Source organism: Manis javanica, chromosome 10 (assembly GCF_040802235.1).
Source record: "Manis javanica isolate MJ-LG chromosome 10, MJ_LKY, whole genome shotgun sequence".
Lineage (NCBI taxonomy): Eukaryota > Metazoa > Chordata > Mammalia > Pholidota > Manidae > Manis > Manis javanica.
The window spans coordinates 115180314-115197969 of record NC_133165.1 but is presented as its reverse complement, the minus strand read 5'-3'; the positions used below and the strand labels follow the sequence as shown (position 1 = coordinate 115197969).

At 55.7% G+C, this 17656-nt stretch overlaps 1 protein-coding gene across 2 annotated transcripts in view; it reads left to right on the top strand.

Moving 5' to 3' along the window:
* Positions 1 to 17228, top strand: part of KIAA0930 (KIAA0930 ortholog) — a 43694-nt gene extending 26466 nt beyond the window's left edge. For both annotated transcript variants that reach the window (XM_037006790.2, XM_037006791.2), the window contains exons 3-10: positions 3044 to 3172; positions 3274 to 3351; positions 3670 to 3771; positions 4561 to 4701; positions 5226 to 5420; positions 8342 to 8504; positions 9867 to 10025; positions 10573 to 17228. In XM_037006790.2, the coding sequence (XP_036862685.2) occupies positions 3044 to 3172; positions 3274 to 3351; positions 3670 to 3771; positions 4561 to 4701; positions 5226 to 5420; positions 8342 to 8504; positions 9867 to 10025; positions 10573 to 10613 (1008 nt within the window). In that variant the 3' untranslated portion in view covers positions 10614 to 17228. The remainder of the gene's footprint in view (positions 1 to 3043; positions 3173 to 3273; positions 3352 to 3669; positions 3772 to 4560; positions 4702 to 5225; positions 5421 to 8341; positions 8505 to 9866; positions 10026 to 10572) is intronic.
* Positions 17229 to 17656: the final 428 nt, after the last annotated feature.

The following is a 17656-nucleotide window of genomic DNA, read 5'->3' as shown; positions in this document are numbered from 1 at the left end:
GCAGCAACTGGCTGTGTGCCTCTGTGTTGTCACTGGGGCCAGCGGGCACAGGACCCAGAAGTGCATCACAGGGACAGTACAGTGTGGTTGAGTGCAGTGACCAGAGCAGGTGAGGGTGGTCAGCAGAGACCACTTGGGTGAGGGAAGGGGAATAGGTGCTCCCAGCAGAGGGGACAAGGCCCCCTCTACAAATGGTAGGCCTGACAGTGTAAAATCCCCACGCACTCAGGTGGTTGCTGGCGCCTCTGTACAGCTTGGGTGTAGACAGGTGAGGAGCACGGGGGGTAGGCAGGCGCCGGGTCCTGAGGAGGCTGAAGATCACACACACAGGAGTTTGGGTTTTATCCCCAGAGCCCTGGGAAACCACCGAACTCTGTACAGCGAGGAAGGGGGTGTGGCCAGTGTGCCAGCAGTGGGTGGAGAAGGGACTGGAGAGGCCCCAGCTGAAGCAGGGGAGGCTGCTGGGGGTGGGGGTGTGAGCCGGGGGAGGGAGCTGCTTCAGAGGAGTCGGATGGTGCCACAGAGGCGGGCTGGACCAGCAGGGCTTCAGGGGATCCAGTGGGAGGCAGAGGGAAGATTTGTCCTGACAGCCAGGGCTCTGGCTTGGGCCCCGGATAAAATGGTGCCATCATAGGAGGGGACACAGGATGTGTGGCATTAGGTGTCGGATGCATTGTCACCAGATGATGGCGTCTTCCAGACAGTGGGTCTCCTGTCTGAAACCCAGCAGAGAGCTCGGGGATGGAGGCAGAGATTCAAGGCCATTGGCACCAAGATGGTACCTGGGTCCTGAAGGGTACGTGGGGAGTGGAGGGAGAACTGGAGGTGTGACAGTCAGAGAGGACTAGGACAGGGCTCTGAGCTGGCCTGATGGTGGGGGGACCAACAGGAGACCCTCGGTGACTGGCCAGGGGAAGGGGACTGGAGCAGTGGGCATGGCCCGTTTAAAGAGCAGGCCCGGCCCGAGTGCAGAATAGGGTGCCCAGAAAATTGTGTGGGGATAGGTTGACCCCCATACTCCCCAGCCGGAAGCCTCCTTCCACATCTCTGAGGAACCAGTTTGGCAGCACGAGAAGGGGGATGGGCCATTAGATCTGTGACCGGAGGCTGTGGAGGCCTTGGCGCAGTGGTTGTCGTGGTGGGCAGGGACTGGCCGCTCTCAGTCTGGACAGGGGCTGCCCTCTGGGAGGGGGGAAGAGAAGGCTCCCGTTATTGGTGGCATTTGGAGGGCAGGTAGTGGTGGAGAGGTCCGTGAGCTGAGCACCTGCGGGCGCCTGGCCTGGGGCTTCGCAGTCCCTTTCACCATGCTCACCATGTCTGGGGTGCAGCTGGGAGAACAGCTTTGTCTCCCCAACTTGCTGTGTGACTTTGTCAAGTCAGCTCCTTTCTGGGGCTTAGCCCTTCCTGGAAAGGGGGCCTGGGGAGGAAGCTTGCTAAGGTTAAGCCCTCCCTCACGCACCCTGAGAGGTTCGGGGTGATGTGACCACAGTAGTCCCCCGGCAGCTGGTGAACCTAGGGACCTCACTGCCAGTGACCCTCAGTACAGGTATGTGCTCCTCTAGCCCCAGCCCTGCTCTGCGGTGAAGACGCCCCTCCCGCTACAGTTCACCAGCAAGGACTAGCTGGGGGGCTCTCTGCCCAAGGGCAGGCAGCCAGGAGGCGCAGGGCTGGGGACCCGGCCTCTCCCGTTCTGGCCTGTCAGATTGCAGACAGTGGTGTTTTGTGGAATCTTGTTCTTTCCCCAGAAGAACTGTTGTGACCAGAGGCTCTAATGAGGACGGGTGCATCTGAGGCACTCTCGGCTGGCCCTTGAATTTCAGTGCCAGGAGAGGCCCCCCGTTCTGGTCAGGGAGGGTTTTCCTAGCCTTTCTCAGCCCTGAATTCTCCAAGAGAGCAGGTGGTAGAGGGAGAGGTGAGGTCTGCATGTTCCCAGAGAGGCCAGGTCGGGAGAAGAAAGGAGCTCATGGATAATGGCTCCTTCACTGCCAGGAAGAAGGTCCTGGACCCAGGACTGAGGAATTTATAGCAGGGGCATGGGGCCATGTGCAGACGTTTCTGAAGGTTGGGGGTGTTGAGGTCAGTGAGGGGAGCATGGGGCAGTCCAGCTGTGCTAGAATGTTCCCCTGAAACACCCTCATAAGCTCTGTGTAGGTGCCCTCCCCTGCACTGGGAGAACAGAAATGACTCCCACCTGGCCTGTCCTCAGGGAACCCCCGGGACAGACAGCAGCATAAGCAGTGACACAGTGGGGAGAGCTGAGGGCACCTGGAAGCCCACAAAGAGGAGGTGGCATCTGGCCCAGTGTTGTAGGACAGAGGATATCCCGAGTGGAGATATCCCGAGTGGAGAGACCAGCACGTGCAGGGGAAAGGGGTTCCAGGCACACATATGTCAGAGCACCTGCCATAGTGGACTGGGTGGTGTCTGGCTGTTGTGTCTGGAGGGTGGGTGGTGGGTGGGAAGCAGTGATATAGGGAGACTTCTTGGGCCTAAGGGGTGTTGTGGGGTGGGAGGGGCAGGTGGGGAGACAGCTGTTCCCGGGCAGCCTCTCTGCCCCCACTTCTCAAAAGAACAGAAAGGAAGGTCCTGGACAGGCGCAGTGTGAGCCCTGCTGTGGTGCCTGCGCACTGCACATCCTCTGCGGCAAGCCAGCTGCTTCCCACCCCCTCTCCAACCCACAACCCCCCTCCCGATCCCTCATCTCATCCGAGCTGGTACTGGTCGCCATAGCAACCTGCTGGGCTTCCTGCGCTAGGCCAGCAGTGCGGGGTGGGGTGGGGCATGGGCCCGCCTCCCACAGGTCGGGTGAGAGCAGCAGTGTGGGTGTGACAGGATGCTGGGACCCCTACACCCTGCTGCAGGGTGCAAGGGACACCCTTGGATGCTTGCTTCTTAATTAAGTCTGGATTCTACAGCTAGAGATTGAGGGTCAAGGCTGGAGTCCGTGTCCGTGTTAACTCCTGCAAGGTGCGGTGGTCCAGCAGCCAGCAGAGCGCCAGGGGTGGCAGCGGGCCGGGACTCACCTCTGTCCTGTGCCTCGCAGCCAGCTGAGCCCGAATCTGCGGCGGTGGAGGTGGAGGTGTACCGGCGGGACTCCAAGAAGCTGCCGGGCCTCGGGGACCCTGACATTGACTGGGAGGAGAGTGTCTGCCTGAATCTCATCCTGCAGAAGGTACAGGGCTGTGGTGGGAGGCAGGGCTCCTGGAGGGGGGCTGTTGGCGGCCCTGAGGGACAGCGACTCCCCCACACACACACCATGCTTCCCTCCTCCAGCTGGACTACATGGTGACCTGCGCTGTGTGCACGCGCACTGATGGGGGGGACATCCACATCCACAGGAAGAAATCCCAGGTACGCCGTGGGGCCAGGAGCCCCGAAGGGCCTGGACTGCCAGCTCAGCCCAGAAATGGCAGCCCTCTGGCTGTCCAGTGTTCATCCTGGGGAAACAGCCTCTTCCTCACTTCCCTGTCCCGAGGGGAGGCTCTGACTCCAGAAATCCATTCAGCAGCCAAGGGCTAACCGGTCATCCCAAACGGCTCCGTCTGGCTCTGGCCTGGCCCCGCACAGTGTGACCATGGCGACCTGTGCCTTGGACACGCTGCCCTCACTGAGTGGCCCTGGGCCTGGCGCAGGGCAGCCTCACCCAGCCCTCAATCTCCTTGCTTTCAGCAAGTGTTCGCATCCCCCAGCAAACACCCCATGGACAGCAAGGGGGAGGAGTCCAAGATCAGCTACCCTGACATCTTCTTCATGATTGACAGCTTCGAGGAGGTGAGCGCTGGTGCCAGTAGGTTCCTGCTTCCCCTTTGGGGATGTGGAGCCTCCCTCCTGGCCTCGCCCCCTTCAGCATGGCTGGGAGAGGGTGGGTCATATTCCCGTAGGTGAGGCTCCTGGGCTTCCTGATGTTGGCCTTGGGGCTGGTGAGCTCACCTGCTCTGAGCCTCCTTTTGCTCATCTGTGAAATGAGCATCATGGCGTCTGTCCTGCTAACCCATCAGGGCTGAAGATCAGATGGCCCCAGTGACGCGGGCAGGCAGCAGGAAGTCAAGCCCCCTGCAGGCCATTCTCCTGGGTGGGCAGGTGGGCAGTCACCCGTGAGCACCCCTGAGCCTCTCCCTGTACGCAGGCCCCAGAGCTCAGGGCAGGGGTGGGCTGGCGGGGCTGGATGCCTGCAGTTAGTGTAAAGGAGATCCTAGAAAGGGGGCCAGGCAGCCTTTGTCCATCGGTCAGCACCTTAGCCGCGTGCGTGTGATGAGGGACATCGTCCTCCCGGTGGCCGTGCGGGTGTGTCCTCTCCCAGGCTCAAGAGTCACTGTTGCTCCCCCCAGACAGTGCCCCACCAGCGCTCAGGCAGCTCCTCTTCCTGTGCTGGTTTCAGCAGGGTGGTGGGAGAGCTGGTGCCTGGGGCAGATGTCTTCGCATCTGTGTGTCAGTGTTCTCACCTCGGAATGAAGCCTGGGCCAGTGAGAGGGTGGTGGCCTGGTAGCCACGCGGCTCTGGGGTGGGCTGGTGGGCGGCTGGTAGTTGATGTCCTCATCTCTTCCTTGTGCCCCGCCCCAGGTCTTCAGCGACATGACAGTGGGAGAAGGAGAGATGGTCTGTGTGGAGCTGGTGGCCAGTGACAAGACCAACACGTTCCAGGGGGTCATCTTTCAGGGCTCCATCCGCTATGAAGCGCTTAAGAAGGTGTATGACAACCGAGTGAGTGCAGTGGCGACTAGGGCCTAGGGGACGCCCCCTGGCCTGCCTCTTGTCACTGCTCTGAGCTGGGACTGCCAATCCTCAGGCCCCCGTAGTGCCCAGGGTCCCCTTAGGCCATGCAGGACCCACTTTATGGTGCATTCTTCCTGGCATGTCTCAGCCCTCAGGCCATCCTCGTGCTGGCCTCGTGGACTCAGAGAGGAGAGGAGAGAAGTGAGGAAGGTGGCCTTGGGTCCCACAGGGCAGGGGCTCTTCCCATTCCCAGCCTGGTGCTGGGCCTGCTGTGGCGGGGCTGGGGGGTGGTCATTGGGCATGTGAAGAATGTCAGCCAGGGACCCCAGCAGTCCAGCACTACCCTGCCTCCCAGGCGTGGCCGGGTCAGGGTGGAGGGGTGCTTGGTGTCCCTGGAGGTAGGTGGGCAGCCCCTGGGGACTGATCTTTGAGGATGGTCTTCCTGGCTGCTCATGCTCCCAGGGGAGACCACCCTTACCAGTTGACTCAAGCCATCTCTCACCTGTCCGCAGGTGAGTGTAGCTGCCCGTATGGCACAGAAGATGTCATTTGGCTTCTACAAGTACAACAACATGGAGTTTGTGCGCATGAAGGGGCCACAAGGAAAGGGCCATGCTGAGATGGCAGTCAGCCGTGTGTCCACAGGTGACACGTCCCCCTGCGGGACTGAAGAGGATTCCAGCCCAGCTTCACCCATGCATGAGCGGGTAAGGGCTTTGCAGCTTGGGGCAGGGCCTCCCCTCTCCCTGTCTCTTATCTTCCGGGGAGGTAGGTATCATCATCCCCACCTCTCTAGCAAGGAAGCCAAGGTCCAGAGAGGGCAAGTAACTTGCCTGAGGTCACACAGCAAGTTAGGGTCTAGGCCAGAGCTCTTTCTGCTTCCCTGAGCTGCTACCACAGCTAGGCTGAGCCAGGGCAGTGGGCAGGGACGGACTGGGAACACAGGTGGTCCTAGTGCCTGCCTCAGTGGACCTGATGGCTGACCATGGACACATGACTGTGACTGGCCTCCCTGGTGAGTGACATGCGGGTGGTGATGGTCTAGCCTGCCTTCCTACCCAAGGCCCAGAGCTGCCCAGCTCTTCTCTTTGCCTGGCCCGCTGTTCAGAGAGTGTCTGTGACCTGCTGGTGGTCCAGCAGCAGCCCCGTGAGTAGGCATAGACATCCTGACTGCAGACCTGGCACCCAGGCTTGCCCTGGTCATGCGGCCCTCACGTGACGTCACCAAGCCTTGAGTCCTGCTCTTCACTAGGTATCGTCCTTCCCCTGGGGTGGGAAGCTGAGGCCAGTGGTACCTTTATTCCTAGAGCCTTCAGTGGGGCCCGGGGCCCAGGCAAGATTAAGTCTCCTGCCCACTGGCAGCTTTTCCCTGCTTGGGTTTTAACGAGGGTGCTGCTCAGAGCTGCAGACCCTGGAAGAGGGCCCGTGGGTTAGCGCACCAGGGCAGGGAGGCAGCCTTGGCCTGCCCGTCTCTAGGAGATGGTTTGTGCAGAGACCTCCGGGCATTGCTGCCTGTGTGACCTTGGGACAAGTCTCTTCTCTTTGAGTCTCTGTTTTCTCAAACAGAGTGGTGGAGGGGTGCTTGGTGGGGAGGTGGGGAGGTGGGGAGGACACCTGCTTCCTGCGGTATGGGGAGGCCCTGATGAGCCACTGCACATCAAGCACCTGGCTCGGGTGTGGCCCTGGCGTGCTCCCCAAGTCACAGCTGCTGTAGTTACTGTTTGGTGCTGACCTGCTTGGACAGTAATGCGCTGTTTACATTCTCAGAGTCATTGCCCCATGTGCCGAGTGACGAGAGTGTATTTGCTCTGCTCTTAATTCAGTAATAATATGTTAGCCATGTGTCTCTCCAGGTAGTTAGATGGCAGTTTTCTTTCTCTTCTTTATATCCTCTTCTTGTTTTGTATCTTCTACAATTAATGTATTTTATAAGCAGATTAAAAAAATGATTATTTCTCTGAACATGGGTGACAGTTCCAAGCTGGGACCTTTCTTATCTTTAAAATAGAGGTTTATATATTTCTAAGCTCATTTCTGGGATAAAGAGCCTAATTTTTCTTCCTGGTCCAACATTGCCCTGGGAGCGCTGACAAAACGTGTGTTGAAAGTGCTTGTGAAGATGTGGCCTGTGCCCTGGGTTGGACAAATCTGAAAAAGTGGCAGTTCTAACCACTTGTTTGCTGAATGATGACATGTTACTAGACCTGCCCAAGCCTCAATGTCCCACCTGTCAAGTGGGAGTGATGACCTCTCCCTCACAGGGTGGCCGTGGTGGGTGAAGGAGGTGGTGCATGGCTCAGAGCAGTGGGGAGGCCCAGGGTCAAGGGAAAGGACTTGGCAGGTCACGCAGCTGTCAGTGGCAGGGCCTGACCTCCTGGGGACTGCTCAGACCCTGCCACCTCTGTGCTCACTGTCGCTTGTCCCCCTTTCCCAGAGGGGTCATTTGTAACCAGCTATGACAAATGCAGACTCTGTGTGTATTGTGGTTTCTGGTGTTTGTTTTTTATCTTTTAAAAACCTTCACTGGCTTGTGGGAGGACCGTCTGGAGCCCAGCGGCCGCCGGACTTTGGTGGATGTCGGAGCCGTGACGAGGAGACTGATGGGGCTCCCGAAGTCTCAGTCCCAGATCACCTTGTTCCTCAGATTCTTGTTTGCATGGGGAGGAGGGAGGAGATGGGCCACGTTCCCTCTGCCTGGAACGCCCTTCCCCCCCTTCTTCACCTGGCGAACTCCTACTCGTCCTTCAAGACCCAGCTCAAGCGGCGTCTCCTCCAGGAAGCCTTTCCTGACTTCCCAGGCTGTTGATCCCTTTTGCTCTGTGCTCCCCTGAATACTGTGGTTCCCTTTTTCTGTCTCAGCAACCAACATGCAGTCTGTGGCTGTCACTCTTTGAGCAGACTGTGAGCCCCTTGCGGGCAGGGGCCAGCGTCATGTGTCTGTCTGTCTGTCTGTATAGTACTGTGCCCACCCATCCCCAAGTGGGTGTGGAGAATTTTTGCTGATGAAGCAGCATGATTAGAAGACAGAAGCATAGACTAGTCAGCCATTGCACTTCTGTGCTGGGATGGGTGCAATGGGACAGTCTAACCAAGAGGGGAAGTTAGTGTGAAGAGCGTGGCATTAGGAGGCAGAAGACCTGGGGTGCATTCCCAGTTTTGCCACCTTCCTGCTGGGCAACCTTGGGCAAGTAGGGGTCACTGTCCCACCCTTGTCTCCTCACTTGTCAGATGGGACGGTACCAGTTCCCCTCTTGTGGGCTGGTCAGGAAGTTCCTGTGGATTTGTGTGCCATGGCAGGTGCTAGAGCAACGTCAGCAGCCTGTCTTACTTTGTACCTGAACGATCCCCTAGCCAGTGTTTGAGGCCTGCCTGCAAGAGGACAGCCTGTTTTTTCCTGGGCAGAGCTGGTGGGCAGGCCACTCTGCCTGTCTCTCAGCTGAAACCATTTCCCAGTGCCACTTAGCCCCAGGCAGGCGGGGTCAATGGCCACAGCCTGACTTTGCTGTCCAGGCCAAGTGTTTTCCCCAGGGCTCTGTGTCGGGTTTAGCTTTAGGGCAGGAGGAGTGTGGGCCTTGGGACCCCTGGCGGTTGGCGCACTGCTCTGGTAACTTCAGTTCTTTGTTCTCAGGTGACCTCCTTCAGCACCCCCCCAACTCCAGAGCGGAACAACCGGCCTACCTTCTTCTCCCCGTCCCTCAAAAGGAAGGTGCCCCGGAACAGGATCACCGAGATGAAGAAGTCCCACTCTGCCAATGACAGTGAGGAGTTCTTCCGGGAGGACAACAGTGGAGGTGACCCCAGCCCACCATGCCCTTCATCTCTTGGTTCATTCATTCATTCATTCATTCATTCATTCATTCACATTCAGAGTGGGTGCCATATGTTGGGGTGGGATGGAGCTGTGACCAGACACCAGTCCCTGCCTTGAGGAGCCCCAGTGAGAAGTCTCAGGGTTCAGAATGTGAGGCTTGGCTTTAGGGCTCAGACCCCCCAGTGGAGCTGTCTACCTGTTGCATGTGGTGGTGCCAAGGGCACAGCCAGCTCTCCAGCCCTTGGTGACTTCTGGCCACTGGTGTCACTCCTCAGGGCCACCACTGGCCAGCTCACCATGCTCTGGCGCCTCCAGCTGGGGTGTCCCTCAGGGCTCCCCTGCTCCCCCATGACCTGCGTGCTTCCCCTCACCAGGCCTGTCTCCCTGGAGGCCGCGCAGGCCCTGGGTCTGCCCTGCTCAGGGTCTGCGGTCTCCCATCCAAGCCGCACCTTCCCACCGCTCTCCCCGCGCTCTCAGCCCGCTGTCAGCCATCAGCCGGGGAGCCGAGGCACGTCCTGAGCGCAGCGGCGAGCCAGTGGGAGGTTTTAGGCAAGGGATTGACAGAGTCAGATTTGGACATTCAAAATCCCGTTCAGTGGTCCATGCAGAGCCTGGACTGGGAGGACAGGGGCGGCTGTTGGAGACAAGGTGGGAGTTCCAGCCAGCCCCGTGCCAGCTGAGTGCAGCCAGCTGGGCACCTGCACAGCAGGACCTCCATGTGTTTGCTGGATGACTCAAATGGTTGCTGACAGCACAGTGGCCCCAGGCAGGGAGCTGGGGCTGGGGCCTTGGGCAAAGGAGATGATAGTCCCTGTCCCTGGTTGCCGGGACCCAGTCGTAGAGCGCCTGCTGGGTGAGGCCCTGGCCAAGCTGGGAGACCCCAGCACTGGCCTTGATGTGTTCTTGTGAGCTGGGCCACGTCCTCCCCACCTCCGCTCCTTTCCAGGTCAGTGGGCGAGCACTGCCTCCCTGGGGGGCCCTGAGACTGGGTCACGGTGCCAGGTCATTCCGGCCTCACCCGAAGTCCTGGGGACTAACGGTGCTTTGTTGTAGTGACAGGGCCCCAGGGAAGCAGAGAAGTCACACTTGCAGTCTACCAGACCCCACAGATGGGCCACTCCAGGACTGTTCCTGATGCCTCAGTGGGATGGGACGGGCCCTGAGGGCTCAGGGGGAGCTGGACAGGCAGGAGCAGGGTGGGGAGGGGGCATAAGGGAGCTGGTGCCAGAGCACCTGGGCAGGGGGTAGAGCTGGGCAGGCGGAGAATCCCCTGGCATGGAGGTGTGCTGCTCCTCCCAGGAGACCTGCTGCCTGGGCCCTGACCTGGCTCTTTCCTCTCTAGCCCATCTGCACAATGCCACCAACCTGCGGTCTCGGTCCCTGTCTGGCACGGGGCGATCCCTGGTGGGGTCCTGGCTGAAGCTGAACAGAGCAGATGGAAATTTCCTTCTCTATGCACACTTAACCTACGTCACTTTGCCGCTGCATCGGATTCTAACAGGTAGCGCTTGTTGATGTAGAAAACAGTGCCCCTTCTCTGTAGCCAGCCAGCTCCCGAGCCCATTTGGGGTGCCTGACTCCATCCTGTTTCAAGTCTGGACGCCATCATAGGGTTTCCATGCAGGGTGCTTGGTCTCCCTGTTCAGACTTCAGGTGGGGCCTCTGGGAACGCTGTCCTCCATAGATAGCCCTTTCCAGGCCCCTCCTGTCCCCTCCTGTTCTTTTGAGTGGTTGCAGACCCCTGGGTGTTTGCTGCTCTGGGGGTGAGGCGAGGCTCAGCCTCTCGCTGGCAGTGCTGGGCAGTGGGTCCAGAGTCAGGCCAGTCTGTGCTCGAGCTCCACTGCCCCTTGGCCTTGGCTAGACTGTGCAGCTTCTGCAAGCCCACTCCTGGTCTGACCTGGGGGTGGTAATGGCACTGCGGTTCTGTGAGGGCGGGAGAGGCAATCGTGGGAGTCACTTAGCACACGCTGCCTCAAGGGGACATGTTGTCGCCTTAGCTCGGGGGGTGTCGACTCCCTCTTCCTGTCCGCCCCTTCCTGCCGCCCTAGACATCCTAGAAGTACGGCAGAAGCCCATCCTGATGACCTAGCCGTGTGCGGAGCCCGCGCCGAGCCCCCAGCCCTGCCCGGCCCTGGGAGTGCTGCCAAGTGCCTACCTGTCCACCGCCACCGGGGTCTTCTGTGACAACCCAGCGCCGGAGCTGGAGCCAGGCGGGGCCACTCGACTCCCGGGGCCAGGGCCCACGCCACGAACACCAGCCCAAACTGAAGTGCCTCTTTCTCCTCCCCTGCTGGCTCTGCTCCTGCCCCTGCGCCCACCGCCCCCACCCATCACCCCCCAGCCCCTCTCTGGAGAGCCCTCTGCACCCAAGGAGGACCAGAGACACCAAGAGGCCGTAAGAGAGAGCACAGGAGCAGCCGAGTCCAGAGTGTGTCCATACCTACTGACCTGAGGTTCACGTCCCGGCAGGCAGCAGGGGGAAGCCACCTGGTGGGCAGCACTCAGTGTGCCCACCTGTCAGCCCTTTCTTAAGGAAACCTGGTGTAAGGTTTTGTGCTGCTGTACTAGGGATCTTCAGCATCCGAGTTAGTCCTGACTCGTTCATCCCTTTACCCCCGGGGGATGAATGGGTCACCATGGGGAGGTGGGAGCATGGCTCTTTGATGGTTTTGTCCTGGGCTGGGACTACCTCACCCCATGCTCGGTTCCAGAAGGGCCTCAAGCTGAGCAGACAGGCCTAATCCTGCCAGAATGGCCTTTGCTTCCCGCCAAAGAGCACCACCCACACATGCACCTCCAGCTTGGAGACATCCCGCTCCGCACCTCGGCTGGCACGACCCGTAGGATCGGACTGTGAGGGCAGGTGGGAAGGCTCGGTAGCCACGTAGAAGACAAAACCTCTGCCAGAGGCAGATAGACAATGTGGGGTGGGGTTAGCATCCTCCCAGGAAGGTTCTGGGTAGGACCCCTATCTGCTCGGGCTTGGGGAGGGGATTGGGTGTTCCATCTCCCCTGGCTTCCTGGAGCTTACTGCCTTTGGGTGAGTGTGCTGGTCCCATTTCTCAGACCAACTCACTGAGGCAAAGAGGGACTGGCTTCCACACTGCTGGCCTAGTCGGTCTGTGGAGGCCTGTCCAGCCACATGCCTGCGGCAGCTTTGTCCCCACTGGGATTTCCATCTGTGAGGACACGTGCTCTTTTCAAGAGCAGAAGCGTTTCCCCTACCCACTGGGAACAAACGGGAAGCTGGGTCACTATTGCTGTGCTGTTCTGTTTGAAGTCCCCAGGAATATTTGAAGTGTTTCTGCTGTGCATTTAGAGATCCTCTGTGAGGGGAGAGAAGGAATTGGAGGGCTTGTTCTCCGTCTGGTTTTATTCTGTGTGCTCCAAGGGTCTGTGCTGGGCTCTGGGAACAGGGGACTACTCTGGGGCTTTCTCTAGATTTTGTATGCTATTATTAAAGCGAGCTATTGCATTTCATTCTGCCTCAGTTTGCCCACCTGTAAAATGGGGCTGATACCACCTACCTCACTGAAGTCTCCAGGGTTCCCGTGCACGGCCGGGTCAGGGCACGCTCGCCAGCCATTCTCCAGAGCTTGGGTCGGGAGTTAGACTGTTGGGGTGTTTACTGACCCCAGTCACCCAGCCCAAAAAGACGTGTGCCGGGGTTAGTTTGAACGTTCTCAGATTCTCCAGCAGTGCTCAGCAGCTTGTGCTCAGCTGTATCTCAGCCCTCTGCATGATGTCACCTTCCAGAGCAGTGTCTTAGGGCAGCACAGAGTCAGATCTTACCCCAGAGCGTTGGAGCAGAGCCTCGGGGAGCTGTGTGCATTTGCGTGTTCTCCCGGGAGCCAGACGCTGCCCCCAAGTCTGAAGGTGGCTAAAGCACACAGCTTTTTCTCCAGAACTTTTTTCCTCTGGTCATCTGGGGTCTGCAGACTCTGGAACGCAAGGTGGGAGGCGTGGAGCGCGACATGTCTTCCAAGGAAGGATGGGAGCTTCGCGGGCCTCCCTCTGCTGTGCAGTGGGGGCACGAGGGCCTCCTCACTGGAGCCAGAGGCTGGCCACGCGCTGGGGCCCAGCCACCGCTCCTGCCGGGGCACTGCGTGAGTCAGGCTCCTTCTCTGAGAAGACATGCCTATGCTGTGCCAAACTCGCGGGGTCACTGAGGGCCAGTAGCAGTAGCGTGTGAAGGTGCAGATCTGTGTGCTCCAGTGGTACTTTAGAGACCACCACAGCCTTGTGACGCATGTAACCGCTGCACACAGTGGCCTGGTGGTGGGTATTCTGCACCTTGGCAGCACTTAGGATGTGCAGGCCCTGTGCTAAATGTTCGGGTCCTGTCATCCTCTCTATCTCACAGGTGAGGAGACTGAATGGCAGGCAGTGACAGCAGGCATCCAGCCCAGCCCCTGGCCCCAGGCCCCAGCCCCCAGAGCCATGGGGATGTGCTGTTCCCCTGGGCAAGTGTCGGGTGGAGTCGACCTTTCTCAGTCTTTAAGTCCTCTGAAGGGTACTTCTGATACTGAATTTAAGCCATGCCTAGAGGCACTTGGTAACTAGACAGCTGTTAGCCCGTCATTGAAGTTGGTTTTTTCAAAGTGACAGATGATATCAGTAATGCATGACGGCCGGGACCAGGGTCCTGCTGCGTCCTGGTGTTGCTGCAGTTTTACTTTCTGTATGGCTTTCTGTAATTTTTATGGGAGCATGCCTGTCTCGTATAATGCAGGGATGGCCAAAGCATGCATATGTTTCTTATGTGGGAACTTGAATTAAGTAGTTTTCCTTTGAAGAAACTGAGGTGTCACATTTTTGGACGTTAATAAGAAAGTTATCTTTTTTCTTTTTCTTTTTTTTTTTTTTTTTTAAATGTCATGGCCCTAGAGGCTGATGAGTGGTGCATCGTATCCATCCCCATCTCTTTTCAGCCCCTGGAAGTTCCAGTAGTGTCCCTCCCATGTTCTGATACCTTCCGGGAACACCCAGTCACCTATAAAAACAGGCAAAGCAAGTTATCTTGAAGGAGAATATTATTTAAAACATAGGTAATAGAGGAGTGGTCAAAAGAACCAAGAGAAGCAAGCTTCTCTATGGTCCAGTCAGCTTGGAGATGGGGTGGGATTTCCGTGAGTCACGTGCTGGCTGACGTTTGGACTCTTCAGGGACTCTGAACAAATGGGAAGTCAGGTTTCTAGCTACATGAAATAATGACAGTAATGGCATAACGGGATGCTCCTAACAAGATTTTTTTCAAAAGAATCTAGCTAGACTCAAAAAGGGATCTTTTTTTGATGTTTAATCACAAATAAACTAATTAGTAGACTAGTGGAAGAATGAAGTAAAAACTTTTTTTCCCATTCCAGGGGGAAGGCCTTCTGCAGTTGGTATGTTCTGACTGACTTGGAACATTCGTTTGACAGTGTCATAATCTAGTGGTTTTAAATCATTGGCCAAAATTCTTGGAAGACTTAACATACTGAAAATCTGCCAACTTTCTTATGAGCCCTAAGAGGTTTCACTTCGGTATATAATCTGTTCAGTTTTTCTGTATATTTTTTGTGCGGTTGGTATATATTCTGTTCAGTTTAGTTGCAATTTACTTTCGTATCGTTTCAAAAACCAAGTAGCTTTTGACATTACATTGGTCCTTCCTGTTCAGGCTTCCTTATCTTTGTTTCAAAAAGCGGAGTCCTATTTAAAAAATAACGTCCCTTAAAGACTCTAAGGGATGGAAATACAAGTGCCGGCGCCACGGGTGAAACTTGAACAGAAGTAGCCCATGCAGGTGTCGCGGCAGCCCCCACAGGAGGCGCAGGTGGCCAGGCTCCCCGCCACCTCGGCCGGTGACCCCGCGGTCAGTGAGGGGCTCTAACCTTTGTTCCGTGTCACTGACGGCCATGGCCCTGACATGACCTTCAGTGGAAAAGGAACCCTCTGGCCCGTCCTCTGGGCCCCTGGGCCACACAGCCTGGAGAGCTCCTTGGGGCACCACACACCGGAGCCGAACCACTTGAACACCGGGTGGCCTGGGGGTTGGGTTCAGAGTTCACGCGGGTGGACCTCAGAAAGGGAGGAAGCCCCCAGACGTGCGGAAAGAGTTCGTGTTTACAGTTTTCTACTATTCCCAAGGCACGAAGGCATTTTCATTGTGCGGAGCCAGCTTGTGCTGAGTGGGTCAGAAGTGACGCGGCGCTCCAGGCCTGCTGAGCGGCCCCTGCCCCCCCTTCCTTCTCCCCTTTACCTTCCGTGCCCCACTCTGGAGAAGGTCTGCCAGTCTTATTAGATGTGAACAGCAATCTTTTATGGTTCCAAATGAATTCTATGTCTGAGAATAAATCTGCAAAGAAAACCTGTTGAGAGGTTTCAGTACTTGGAGGCTCAACTGAAGAAATTTCTGCAAAATACAATTTAGCAAAAACACCATGATGGCATACATTGAATATATTAGGATCCAGTCATCAGTGATATTTCCATAAATATTAGCAGCTTCTGGATGAACCGTCTTCCACAGGCAGCAGAATTCATTTCTCAGCAGTATTTGTGTTTGGCTGTTAGCTCAGCTTTGATTTTGCCTTTCAAAAGTTGATTTGCATGTTGGATATTAAATTTGTTTTTATTGTTTTCCTCTAATGAATCTGTACTTATTTTTTTCTCTAATGGGTATTTCAGATTAAATACTCTACAGGTATTACAGCAATGCAGTACTTAGTGATTGAACCTTAATATGCCCCCAGCAGTACCTTAAACTCCACAGTTGCAGCTTTTGCACAAGTTATTTTTTTGAAATGGAGACTGGCAGAAATGACCCACTGGCCTGGCTGTGGCAGTCCTGGGAATCAACGGGGTCAGGGGACCAGTGTCATGGTTTGGCCAGATGCTGTATTTGCAAAATTGAATCCCAAGAGGGCTGGCTTCAGGGTTAGTGCTTAGCCCCATAAAGTAGTATATGCCTTCTCTGTTGTACTATAAAATTTCCCAAGCTTTTTCTAGAGAACCCCTTAAAAGCCCTCAGAAATGGAAAAACTAGAAAAAAAGTCAGGAGTCCTGAGTTCAGGTTTGGGCAGGCTCCCAAGCAAGCTGTTCTTCTGGAAGGTGGTTTTGGACTGTGGCTCTCAGCTGCCATGCGGCCCTGCAGTTAAACAAGCTGATGTTGAGCACGTTTGCACATTTGCAGGCTGACTATGGGAGCTATTGCAGGTTCACCATAGGTGGGTGCAGCTGTGGGATCCTCTCAGGTGGACGTAGCCCCGGGGTCCTCAAGCACTGAACCGTTCTTTCCACGATATATGAATTCTAAGTTCTGTCACAGGTAATGGACATTAAGTAAGGCCTAGGACTGCGGAATGTCATGGAACCAAAAATGAGTGAACAAGTAAAAAGAGGGGTCTAAGGGAACACATACACAAATCTAGACGTAGGGTCGGGCTATCACAGCATGACTCGGAAACGGTCATGGCATTAGAAATATCCGAGCCAGAGTTTTCTGGCCCAGCCTCGTTGAGGGCAGACTGTACAAGTGGTGGTTATGAAGGAAGCAGTTTATTAGGCCAAAAAGACAAATTTCTTCCATCCAGATCGAACCCCCTTGTTAAGGAGGAGGTCCTCCTAAGACAGTCACCTGGAACATAGGAGATACTGGGGTTGGAAGTATCCCAGAAGCTTCCTGCAATAACAGTTTATTAATTGTTCACTGTTGAAGGCTAACATTTGTTTTAGTTCCTTTGTTCTGACCTAGATGAAAATTCAGGAGCTACTGTTACACCCTAGCTTAGAAGGAGATGTTGACTGGAAGGGAAAAGCCTTTGGGATTTTATGCCGGGAGGAGGGGGATGTAAAATAGCTTACTCCACAGTGACAAGGTTCGTTGTATAGATACACGTTGTATAAACATGCTGTGCTTTGTGCTTGCCTGTTAAAATGGCAGAATAGTTGCAAAATTTATACGAGAAGGGGAAATGTTTTGGGCAATGATAAAACAAAAGGTGTCTTCTCTCGCTCACAGCTTCACCGAACTCCGTCCTGCCTTGGCCTCTACATAAACCAATGAGTTTCCCAAGATATTTCTTTTTCTGTATGTGGATTAAAGGACTTTCATCTTGGAATCTGCCTTTAATGAAAAATTAGATTGCTCGATTTTTAAAAAAACATGTTTTCTAGAGAACTTTAATGATTATATTTTGAATAAACAATTTTGTTCAAAAGATTTTATCCCATTCCAGAGAGCAGTGAGGCTTAGTCCATCAGTGGCACAGGCAGACCTCAGGTGGCCCCGGAGCGGCCCGTGACCTCTGCCCTGACTGCGTCTCCTCAGACACACCATGGATCCCAGGCCTGGGTTTTCTCAACCGTAAGGTGTAATCACCACCACCTTCCCAGGCGCAGAGGCTGAAGGGAGACGTGTATGTCCAAAGGCTGGCATAGTTCCTGGTACCGTGATATCATTTCCCCCAGAAATGTGCCAAAGGGGTATTCCAGGGGTCACCCCTAAACAAGTCATCGGGGAGCACAGCTGTAGCCCAGTTCTTTGATTTGAGCGTGTATCAGTCACCTGGAACAGTCAGGTGGCTGGTCATGAAACTACTCTGGATTGTGATGGTTGCACAGCTCTGTGAATGTTGTAAAAATGCCTGAATTGTACTTGAAAAGGGTGAATTTATGGCATATGGATTATAGCTCAATAAAAACAAAACGACAAACACGGGCCCCACCCAGGGTTCTGGTTCAGTGTTTGGGGTGGGGCCCTGGAGCTCATATTTCTGACAGGTTCCCCCCAGGGAACTGCTGCCCCCCAGGACCACACTGGAGAGGCGCTGTTTGGCCCAGCTGTCCCCCCGAGTGCCTGAAACGGGGCTGGTGCCATGCGGGCAGGCTTCCTCTCTAAGCTAGTGTCAGGTCAGTGGTTTCCTTTAGACGTTGCTGGTTCGGGGAAAGTGCTTTCATGGGTTAGTCAGTCTTTGCAGTATCTACCTCACCAGGAGACACTGCTTATAAACTAAGTACTGAATGACTCAGGAAACTGAAGATATGAACCTGACTCCAAAATACTATTATATTACTATGCCCTAACAGTCATTTAAATCACAAAAAATTCAGTACATAAACTAAAATAAAGCCCCATATATATGTGTG